Source organism: Sprattus sprattus (assembly GCF_963457725.1).
Source record: "Sprattus sprattus genome assembly, chromosome: 19".
Lineage (NCBI taxonomy): Eukaryota > Metazoa > Chordata > Actinopteri > Clupeiformes > Clupeidae > Sprattus > Sprattus sprattus.
This window is the reverse complement of record NC_137917.1, coordinates 23,344,655-23,356,892: the sequence shown is the minus strand read 5'-3', so window position 1 is coordinate 23,356,892 and position 12,238 is coordinate 23,344,655. Positions and strand designations below refer to the sequence as shown.

Sequence of the window (12,238 nt, the reverse complement as noted above, 5' to 3'; positions counted from 1 at the left end):
TTTTTTTTGGATTGGATTTGGATTTGAATTGGATTTTTCAAATGAAAAATGTCTAAATATACATTGCAGGCACTTTTCAAAAGAATATTAAAGAGATAAATAAATAAGCCCAATACAATAAATGTGTGTATAATATGAGCAAAGCCACTCACTATATGCTATCTCTTACACATTATAACAACTGCTTCACTTCCCAGCACTTTCGCAGAAAGTCTTCCCAAACGTCGTTTTCCTTTTGTTTTGTAAAGGGGAGGGAGGATATCAAAGATTTCACTACACACTAAACAGTGAGTCCAACCGGACCTACAAACTCCCTGCTCCTTACTTACATTAATTTCACCTCCCACTATACTTGCGGATCCCCTGAGAGCCCTATAATGGATTCTGAGTAATGTTTTCCCCCCTGCCCATGCTTGTACCCTCCTATCCGCAGCACTTGAGTTGAAGACACGTGTCTGGTCGGCTATTTCATTTCACAGAATACAAGGCAGAAGCGGCCACCTACTACATCTGCCCTAAATTAACCTGTGCTAGACTCACCATTCCATATTGCTCGGTCAACTGTGCAGAGCGCATCACCCGTCAGAATGAGGCTCGTTGAGTGATCCATCAATGGGACTTACTACGTAACTTAAACGTTTCTAAAAAGACATATGGCGGTTGTTTGAGATAAGAGATGTGAAACGTAGGAACAAGATGTAAAATGGTGGGCAAATGTGATGATTTCTGTACGCCAGTCATTTTTCAATAGGCTAATTTAGGTCACTACTGCCCCCTGCTGACCGTATGCGTTCCAGGGAAATGTTCACCATCAGTTCATTCATTGTATGAGCACCAACAAATCTTTCGTTACAATTAAACATGTATTACTCGGTTTTTACATAAATAACATTTTATAGTTATACAAATTAATTTGAGGTTCTTTGTGTGTATGGTAGTTAGTCCTTACACTTCATCGGCATTCTACTAAACAATTACTATTTACCCTATTTACTATTACAGTAAATCTTCAGGAAGAAGTAAAACCTTCAACGTGCATTTCCTGTGTCGCTATGTTGAAATGAAGTTTGTCTGTTTCTGATGGCGCCGTACAAGTCTGAGGTAAACCAAGCCAGGATACAGTTGCAAGGTGACTTCGGCCATTATCCATAGCTTTCAACAGCGCGGTGATCTGCTTTTGGCTCATGGCAAACAACACTAGTGGACCTACCTCTGCCATATATCCTACTAAGTTAATACAGTTTCCCCTATTCCTGGATTTCACAGACAAATAACTATAGACTGGGACTCAGTTGCACTAAGCAACGCGGGTTTGATTGATTGACACAAAACTGCACAAAGAACACAAACAACAATGGTGAGTCTTTTTTATTAAAAATGTATTAAAAGGTGAGTACACTCTCAAGAATGTGTTAAATTTAGTGCAGACAAAAGAAAACCCCACTTCACAAAGGCTATTTAATTCTAGCACAGGGTAGACATCAGGTCCCAGAAACATGCATTTTAGGGAGAAAGTCGGCCAATGTTATGATTCACCATCTAACCTACACCACAGACCTGTCAAATTATGAATTTCAACCACAGAACGTTATAAAGTATTTTGGCACTACATAACAAGGCTATTTAGCCTATTTATTTTAATGTCTCTCACAGTGCTCTTGTGACAGTCCGGTATTCCACATAGGGCATATTCTTTCAATTCAACAAAGCAACGGGCCCTTTTTAAATCAAAGTACCAATAGGTTTCCTCCAGGAAATGGGATACAAAAAAGAAAGACAAATAATGAGATTGCTTCAAGTTAACCGTTTCTTTACCCCATTTTGATCCATTCCTTGTTTAAAAAAATAAGACCCCCTTCCATATACCTTGTCTGCAACCTTAATCAGCTTCCAATCCAACAGTGCCCTGACACATGTGAGCCTCTAGTGACAGCAGAGGGTGTCAGGAATGGTGTGCACTTGACAAACTATAGTTACTGTAGATATATTTCGTTAAACAAAATGACAGAACCAATCCCCCACATTCCTTGCAATCACTTACTTAGCCATCAGAACCATACAATGAATCATATCTAAGTTGCGGAACTCCCTTGTCTTACAACCAATGTCACCTTTACATCTTAAATCTTGTTAGAGAAGGTTCTGTGTATTTAGTAAAATGGTCAGACCCACACCACAAGGAGATGTTTATAAAACATATGGACATAAAGTGTTCCAAATAACATTGCAATTAGTGTATTTATTAAAATATCCTCTATTTATATGTATGCTATTTCTCTTAGCTGTATTTATGAGTACTTAAGTGATCTAACATGTACAGTAAAAGATGTGGACCACTTATGACAGATAAATCTCACGATAACAAAAATATCAAATGCTTCCCCTTGATCAGGATGACAGTAAATACATAATCAGGAATAAATACAAACTGCCCCCCCAGCCCAATAAAGGTTTTACTGGTAAATGTAAACATAAAACTAGTATTGTATGCCATAAACCTGCAATGAACAAGACAATACTACGGCGTCTAAAAAAACCTCTACTTAGGATGCAGGAGACATTCGCACTGTGGGTAGAAAGGAACAGATAAAACTCTGATTTTCAATTGAGTGCTGGTCTGAAAACAAAAGCAAAGAAAACAGGCAAAAAAAAACAAAAAAAAAAGAACATTAATCTATGTCAATGACACCGCTTTCAAAGTTCACACAGGGCACCAGTGGCATACATTAACAAATACAAGAAAAATGAGGATTACGTGATAAATGTTTGCTTGTTTTTTTCCGTCAAACCAGAGATGGGCTTCAAGTTAGTGGATGTAAATAAGACACGTCACAAAGACTGCTGGAGCCTGCTGAGTTATGGCCTAACTGAGATGGAACACTGTATGGCTGAGCCTGTAAAGTGGGACATTAACGCACCGTGTTATTTGAATCAATTCAAGTGACTTTCTTGTGAGACAACTCCTATGCTCCTGTGTCCCTATGACATGAGGGTGAAAGAGAGTGTCCCTACATCATAGCAGGAGGAATACTCAAAGTCAAAACGATGCTTATACTGTGCATGACCATGGTGGATTCTTCTGAAATTTGTATGATTTTATTATTAAACACATACCAAGTAATATAACTGGAGTAAAATGATGTTAATGGAAAACAAAAAATAAACGAGTATGAGATCCCTGAATAAGTCTACTGATACATTTCCAGTTGAATCGGTCGGTTTAACTTTGTTGTACTGCCACCTACAGTATCTTCTAGCATTGTAAAAAAAAAAAAAAAAAAAAAAAAACTCTCTGCGAGGCACTTTGAGGTGATGTTAATACAAAATGGCTTCATACAACCCAGAGCCTTTCAAATGTAAAAAAAAATAACATTCGGTAGTCTTTTAAAACGTTTTCAGTCATGTCACCATTAGACAATGAGAAGTTTGCAAAGACCTGAAAGACAACACCAGGGTTTTCAGCTATTTTCAGAGGTTAAATGTGAACACTTAGTCCAAAACATGTGACCACAATGTTAAGGGTACAATACAAAACATATCTTTACTCGGAAATGACTTCTTGACGCATAATCTTTTCAAACAATCATTAATGGGTGCGTCCCTCAAAAAAGACAGGGCTAGTGACCTGTACTTCTTCAAACGGGCACACACCAGGATTAGCACTAAGAGACCCAAAATGGTGGATTAGCACTAAGAGACCAAAATGCCCTCCTGCCGGTGTATACAGAGTTCCTTACTCCTCCTTGGGCTCGGCAGAGTGCTGCTGAGAGAGGCCGCCTGGGCTTGAGTGGCGGGCGGAGGCGACACCACTTTGGGCACTCAGGTGCGGCGTCTGGAGCAGACTGGCGCTGAAGAGGGAGATGATGCCAAGGTTGAGCAGGACGCTGACGGCCAGGGCGCCCATGGTACCCAGGAAGGAGGGCACGGCCGCCTGGGAGATCAGCCACGCTTGCCGAGACGTCATGTCCGCCAGCACGGCCTCCATCTGGAAGTGGGTGCCCACCACGGCACATATGTGGAAGAGCTGGTGACTGTGGCCTGGGAGGAGGAAGGCGGGATTGACAAGGAAGAAGATCATCATTTGGGAAGAGTTGGGGCAAATCGGTTTGATTCCGTTATTAATTTATCTGGCACCATGAACAATTTACATTGTCTCTTAAGGCACTGAACCCTCTACAGTCTAGAGCAGTGGTTCTTAACCTGGGTTCGATCGAACCTCAGGGGTCCGTTGAGCCACTCTCAGGGGTTTCGGCAGGGGTCAAGACACACGTAGTATAGCCCGGTTCACACTAGCAATGTCGGGCCGTTTTTATACATACCTACGTTTTGACGAAATCATATTTTATTTTTCAAATTACGAAGGGTTCGGCGAATGCACTGATGAAGCTTGCAGGGTTCAGTACCTCCAAAAAGGTTAAGAACCACTGGTCTAGAGCAACCACCTAGGTGGCAAACATTAATACTAAAAGGATTAATACTCGAGATTCTGGGGTAAGGACTTGAGACTTACCGAAGTAGTCGAAGCGGCCAGGGGCCAGCCTCTCTGGGAGGTGTGATGCAAACAGGAAGCAGGTGAGGAAGGCAAAGATGAGATGGTAGCAGTGGCTGGACAGAGCCTCAGTGTGACTGCAGCCGCCCCCACAGCAGAGCAACAACTACACACCACACACACACATATGCACACACACACACGCACGCGCGCGCGCACACACACACACACACACACACACAAAAATACTTTTGTTACTATGAGCTTTGTTTGCGTCCATGTGACAACCTATTGAACAATTATAGAAATAAATATAGTATTTTACGGGCCATCATCACTATTATATAAACTGATCTATCAGACATGGTGAGACACCTACATTGTGTCTACAGTACACTCTAGGCTTTGGCTAAAAGACAATACTTTCAGTTTTTCTTATAACGTATTTCTCTTTAATGTACAGTGTAACATACATTTAACAAAAGAGCATCTTAGGTTGTGTAATAGTTTATTACTCACTCTGTAAAACAAAGGAATGTTGTCAAACAGAAATGGAAACACAAATGCCCCTGTTCGCAAGATTTTACTTTTGCGTGGGAACTGCAATTCCAGGAACCTATAAAAAATGAAAAAAAAGGGCAAGAAGTTCACATGGCCTCCAAGATCCATTATTCCTCGATCTCGTGTGTCTTTTTTTACCACACTTGCAGAGGACTGGGAGCAGTGCAAGGACTCTTTTTAGAACTTGGACAGAGAATCACAGGAAATCAATGTGAGTGGGATTTGCCATTATGTAATTCTTCTTCAACCGGACATTAATCGCTATTAATAACAATAAATAATAATGCATTTGATTCGTAACGCACTTTAATTAAAAAAGAATCTCAGAGTGCCTTTAGACACTATTAGATCTATACACATTAGACCTTAAAGGAATAATGTTTTTTTAAACCAAACCAGGTTATGTTTGTTTGTGTGTTAATGGGACAAACAAAGAGAGATTTCAAATGAGAGTCAATATCCTGAAAATGTCAGCTCATGCATACTTATGCGGTTGCTGTTGGTTTGTCACTGATGGAGGAGGGCCCTACCTGGAGTAGCATGACATACTGGTGCAGAAGAGGGTGTTGCCGATGGCAATGGGGACAAAATGCTCGTGCAGCCAGCTGTTGACCCAGCAGTCTGGCATCACGTACGACCCATAGGTGATGGCACAACCTAAACATGAAAAGCAAAAAAAAGACCTGAATGAACAAGCAGCCCATACCTATATGATAACAGTTTATAATACATAAAACACTGTTAAACATTTGCATTCATCATGATTGTTGACGAATTTTCATGGGGCAGTTTGAACTGTGAATGGTAAGAAAAGTTAAACAAGGAAGAAAAAAAAGAGTTCTTTCACGCTGTTGCTTAGTAGGTTTGTGGTGGGATTACAGATTACACTGCAGGAGTGCCTCATTACCGAAAAAGGGGTTTCCAGAGTTAAGCAGGGTTTATACCACTAATCTACCAGAGACCTACATCTTTGGTGGTCCCTCACAGACTTAGTCTACTCACCTACAGTGTAGAACGTAAGGGAGATAGCCTTTCCAAAACTTGTAAGGGCGTAAAAACTAGTTTGTGAAAGACCCAGAGAAACACAAATATCCGACGAGGCAAAATCCCAGATAATTTTGGAATCCATGCAGGACGCATTTTTTAGGTCTCCAAAAGAGGACATGGCTGGGTAAACGAGGACGTCTGGTCACCCTTACTTCAGTCCTAGTGCATTACGCTACTTCAGTCCTAGTGCTGCTTCAGTCCTAGTGCATTACACTACTTCAGTCCTAGTGCATTACACTACTTCAGTCCTAGTGCATTACGCTACTTCAGTCCTAGTGCTGCTTCAGTCCTAGTGCATTACACTACTTCAGTCCTAGTGCATTACACTACTTCAGTCCTAGTGCATTACACTACTTCAGTCCTAGTGCATTACACTACTTCAGTCCTAGTGCATTACGCTGCTTCAGTCCTAGTGCATTACACTACTTCAGTCCTAGTGCTGCTTCAGTCCTAGTGCATTACACTACTTCAGTCCTAGTGCATTACGCTACTTCAGTCCTAGTGCTGCTTCAGTCCTAGTGCATTACACTACTTCAGTCCTAGTGCATTACACTACTTCAGTCCTAGTGCATTACACTACTTCAGTCCTAGTGCATTACACTACTTCAGTCCTAGTGCATTACACTACTTCAGTCCTAGTGCATTACGCTACTTCAGTCCTAGTGCTGCTTCAGTCCTAGTGCATTACACTACTTCAGTCCTAGTGCATTACACTACTTCAGTCCTAGTGCTGCTTCAGTCCTAGTGCATTACACTACTTCAGTCCTAGTGCATTACGCTACTTCAGTCCTAGTGCTGCTTCAGTCCTAGTGCATTACACTACTTCAGTCCTAGTGCATTACACTACTTCAGTCCTAGTGCATTACACTACTTCAGTCCTAGTGCATTACACTACTTCAGTCCTAGTGCATTACACTACTTCAGTCCTAGTGCATTACACTACTTCAGTCCTAGTGCATTACGCTGCTTCAGTCCTAGTGCATTACACTACTTCAGTCCTAGTGCATTACGCTGCTTCAGTCCTAGTGCATTACACTACTTCAGTCCTAGTGCTGCTTCAGTCCTAGTGCATTACACTACTTCAGTCCTAGTGCATTACGCTACTTCAGTCCTAGTGCATTACACTACTTCAGTCCTAGTGCATTACGCTACTTCAGTCCTAGTGCATTACACTACTTCAGTCCTAGTGCTGCTTCAGTCCTAGCGCTACTTCAGTCCTAGTGCTACTTCAGTCCTAGTGCATTACGCTGCTTCAGTCCTAGAGCATTACGCTACTTCCGTCCTAGTGCATTACACTACTTCAGTCCTAGTGCATTACGCTACTTCAGTCCTAGTGCTGCTTCAGTCCTAGAGCATTACGCTACTTCCATGCTAGTGCTACTTCAGTCCTAGAGCATTACGCTACTTCAGTCCTAGTGCATTACACTACTTCAGTCCTAGTGCATTACACTACTTCAGTCCTAGTGCTACTTCAGTCCTAGAGCATTACGCTACTTCAGTCCTAGTGCATTACACTACTTCAGTCCTAGTGCATTACACTACTTCAGTCCTAGTGCTGCTTCAGTCCTAGTGCATTACACTGCTTCAGTCCTAGTGCATTACACTACTTCAGTCCTAGTGCATTACACTACTTCAGTCCTAGTGCTACTTCAGTCCTAGTGCATTACGCTACAGCTGATTTCACTCAAACTGTTTTTCATCTGATAAAGGCATGAAGGCACTGGTGCACCAGATGCAGTGATTTTAATAATCAGCTCTGCTATCTTATTGATCTGAAATGCTACAGATCAACTTCTCCTGCATTTGGGTGTGTCAGGTTAGATTATCTCTAGATACGATGAATGACAAATTCTTCCATTCTTCCAAAGGCCAATGATTTATTCAGCAGATGTAAATGACTCAGTTCTGATAGTGTGTGGTTGTTTGAGTCACAGAGGAGTGATTACAGAGGTGGTGGCGTGGTGTTGGTGTGACCGTGGGATAGCACACATGGCTGCGTTGTTCAGTCAGCTATTTCTTTATATGTATCTGATCATTGAGTTAATGAGCAGGAGTTTATCTGGTCTTGAACCTGGGCTGGAAGTTGAGCCTACGTGCGTGTGTGCAGAGACCAATGCGCGGAGATCAAAGAGGAGCTCCTTGCGAGCGCTGCTAGTGGAGACTTCAGGCCGCTGATGTAGATAGTCCAAACAATGTTCAAAGGCACCAGGGCTTTTGCTCTTTATTCCCTGGAACTTTCCCAGTCTCCTCCTCCTCCGTCGGAGGCGCTAGCTTCCCTTGCTTTGAAGCCAGCTGGAGCACAATACCCTCTCTGCTTCCCTTTCTCAATACCCTCACTGCTCCCCTTTCTCAATACCCTCACTGCTCCCCCGGCTCAATACCCTCTCTGCTCCCCCGGCTCCTCTCTCTCATTCTGCGTTGCCGTGTGTCCTAGTGGCCAGGTCAGTGGCGTCGGCCGCGGTGGGTGCACAAACGCACAGGCAGCAGCCATGACGGGACTTGGGTTTCCACGGTCAAACCCAAACAAACTGCCCAGAGGGGCGCTTACAGTTTCTAAAGCCACAGCTTAGCACCTTTCAGCTCTCAGCTCAGAAAAAGTGCTGCTCATGCAGTACCCTTCTTGCTGTACAGAAAACATTAAATATTACGGTGTCTGCATACAGCCCAACATAAATACCAGTGACGAAAATGCAGCAATCAAAGCAATGGATTTCATATTGACTCCTCTATGACAACCAGGGGGAATGCTTCAATTCTTTAGTAATTTAGTTGCCCAGACAGAGAGGCCTAGGGGCTGACCACACCGCACTAAAGTCCAAGAGATACTGAGGCACACATGCAGGCAGCATTCCCCACATACTGAACTACATACTGCATCACATACTGCATCACATACTGCATCACATGCTGCATCACATGCTGCATCACATGCTGCATCACATGCTGCATCACATGCTGCGTCACATACTGCATCACATACTGCATCACATACTGCCTCACATACTGCCTCACATACTGCATCACATACTGCATCACATACTGCATCACATACTGCATCACATACTGCTGTTTGCAACTGGAACTGAAAGCAGTGAAAGGCGAATGAGCAAGTGGTAGGAGTAAGACCAGAGAGCAGAAGCAGAGGCTCCATACCCAGGCTGTAGAGGCCAAGAGAGATACTGAGATACTGCATCACATACTGCGTCACATACTGCGTCACATACTGCGTCACATACTGCGTCACATACTGAGTCACATACTGCATCACATCCTGAATCACATACTGTGTCACATACTGCATCACATCCTGCATCACATACTGCATCACATACTGCATCACATCCTGCATCACATAACCAGGCTGTAGAGGCTGAGAGAGATACAAAGAGTTAGACCAGAGACTAGAGACCAGAGAGCAGAGGCTCCATACCCAGGCTGTAGAGGCTGAGGGCTCCGTAGTCGAAGAAGTAGCAGATGTGGCGGGCCTCTGCCGACATGGTGCTGAAGGTGTGGGCGCAGCTGGAGGTGAACGGGTACACGCAGATGAGCAGCATGTAGACCAGCAGGGGCCACGTGTAGCTCTCCGTCAGGAAGTTCAGCGTGGAGCAGAGGATGCTGAACCGCCACAGGAAGTACCTGGGGGCGAGCAGCAGGAAGTAGTCTTACATCACGCACGGCCCAAACCACATACCCAATCACATAACGGAGGGGTTCATCAACAACCATATCCAGTTACTGGTTGACCTTTAATGTAAACATCTTAGCCCCAACCCCCCAGGAAAAAGTAAACATAATATGATATGATGATAGCCTGTGTGGAGCACACACAGAGTAACTTAAAGATTATGAACACACCTCTGTCAGTAGGAGTGTTGCAGTATGCTTGCTTGGCATGTAAGTGAGCCATGTCAAAATAAAAAGCAAGCAAGATTTCTCTCCCCAGAATTCTAGCACGCTGGCAACTGAACGATGTACATTCACATTACATTTAGTCATCTAGCAGACGCGACGTAAGCGACGTACAAGGGAAAGAACAGTCAAGCTAAGAGCAATAAAAACCTTGTGATGTTAGTGAGCCATGTCAAATAAGCAAGGAGCAATCCTTGGAAAAAAGATTTCTCTCCCCAGAATCTCTCTAGCACCCCTGGCAACGGAACTATGTAGCACACACACACACTCACCAGGTAGGCAGGAAGTGTGTCCAGATATTGACCGTCTCATTGGTCATCTGGAAGCTGCTGAGGATGCAGTCCAGGGCAGAGCTTCTGGGGTGGCGATACCCAGAGATGATGCCATCCTCCCTGAACACCTGAGAGGAATGCATTGAGAGGAGAAGATAATTATATATTTTTTTATTACATACCACATCAGCAGAAACGCAGTGGCTGCAATAATTCAGTTTGGTAATTAGTAATGGAAACAATTGATCATTAATAGGAAGCGTAGTCCTGCACGTACACAATCCCTTGAGAAATAGGGTAATTGTGGTGAGACTGTTGAACATGGATCGCATTGGTTTATAAAGTACATGATCCTTAGCTGATTGCCCCAATTTAGCAAGTCTGCAACTTCTACTGAGAAAGCAGTTTAGCATGGTCCGTTGGTGGATATGTTGCAACAGTGCTTCGAATCCACATAGATCTGGAGCATTAAGTCTTGAACTGTAGAGAGTTTATATAAACATTATGTAATAAGTTGCCTAATGAACTGGCTCATGTTCGAGGATGAAGTATACAGTCACACTTTTACTCACAGTGCATTAACAATAAGAAGCAAAAATGAACCTGCCACAACTGTCAACATTTTTAAGGTACAGTAAGGTTGCCAGCAAATGGTTCTAAAAGACTTTTACAGCTCAGCTGTACACCGACAGACAAACAGACAGACAGACAGACAGACAGACACACACCACACACTCCACTCCACTCTGACTACAGAGTACAACTGGTGAATTTTAGCCGTTGCTAGTGCAACAAATCTCAATATCAACTAATGTATTTAAGTACTGTCCTGTAGTTGAGGCACCTTCTATGTTTAGTGTTCTATCAGGTGCCAGCATTGCTGCCGCCGCCTCACTCACCTTGGGCACCTGGTGGATGTCGAAGAGCTGTGGGAGTTTGATGCTCAGCATGTCTGCGGGCAGCCGGAAGGCCCCGCGCCCCCTCTGACAGGCCCCCTGCAGCCACGCCCGGCCCCCCCGGCACAGCACACACCACACGGGGCAGTCAAAGCCCAGCAGCTGATCCTCCTCCGCCGCCCCGCCCGCCGCCGCCGCCTCCCATTTGGCACCGCTGCGGCCCCAGCTCCAGCCCTGGACCCCGCGGGCCCCTCGCCAGATGGGAAACACTGCGGAGAGGAGAGGAGAGAGAGAGAGAGGGAAGAGGGAGAGAGAAAGAGAGAGGAGGGAGAGAGAGATAGAGAGGGAGGGAGAGACGGAGAGAGAGGGAGGGGAGAGGGAGAGAAAGAGAGTAGGGGGAGAGGAGGGAGAGAGAGAGGAGGGAGAGAATTCAATAGAGAGAAAGAAGAGGGAGAGAGAGAGAGAGGAGAGAAGGGAGAGAGAGGAGAGAATGAAATAGAGAGAAAGAAGAGGGAGAGAGAGAGAGGAGGGAGAGAGAGAGAGAGAGAGTAATAAGCTTCACCATGTTCACAACTCAATGCTGAGGTTCACGTGCATTAGGCGTTTCAGATCACTGCTGTTTGGGAATCACAGCACAGCATGTGTTGAGCCCTTCCCTGCTCCTCAGCAGCTGATTAGTCATCTTTTCTAATCAAGGACACTGCAGTTGCAGTTGATGAGTATAGTTGGGTGTGGGGGGGTGAGGGCAGATGAATACCTTGGCCTTCGAGCCCTGATGCATGTTGTTGCAAGTCATCTCCAAACTTTTCTCATGTTCTCCCCGGTTCAATGGCAATGCTCTGAAAGCCCATTATTCCAACAGCCCGCTGTTCCGATATTGTGAGCACAGCAACGTGAACCACTATAGCCCACATGCACATCTCAATGAATCACACAAATGATAGCCCGGTGAGAGTCTCCGCTCTTCTGTGCAAAATAAATGCTGTGTGTGTTTTGTGCCACTGCCATTTTTCGGAATATTGAGATTTCGGAATATCGGGCTTTCGGAACACTGGGCCGTCCCC

General features: G+C 44.3%; 1 protein-coding gene across 1 annotated transcript; it reads right to left on the bottom strand.

Annotated features, from left to right (window-relative positions):
• Positions 1-1,400: 1,400 nt before the first annotated feature.
• paqr6 (progestin and adipoQ receptor family member VI) lies at positions 1,401-11,250 on the bottom strand. Its single transcript, XM_080858429.1, has 7 exons — positions 11,178-11,250; positions 10,279-10,406; positions 9,528-9,733; positions 5,581-5,707; positions 5,009-5,105; positions 4,511-4,655; positions 1,401-4,038 (listed from the first exon to the last, which is right to left on the bottom strand). The coding sequence occupies exons 1-7, from the start codon at positions 11,226-11,228 to the stop codon at positions 3,734-3,736; spliced, it is 1,059 nt and encodes a 352-aa protein (XP_080714555.1). The 5' UTR covers positions 11,229-11,250; the 3' UTR covers positions 1,401-3,733.
• Positions 11,251-12,238: the final 988 nt, after the last annotated feature.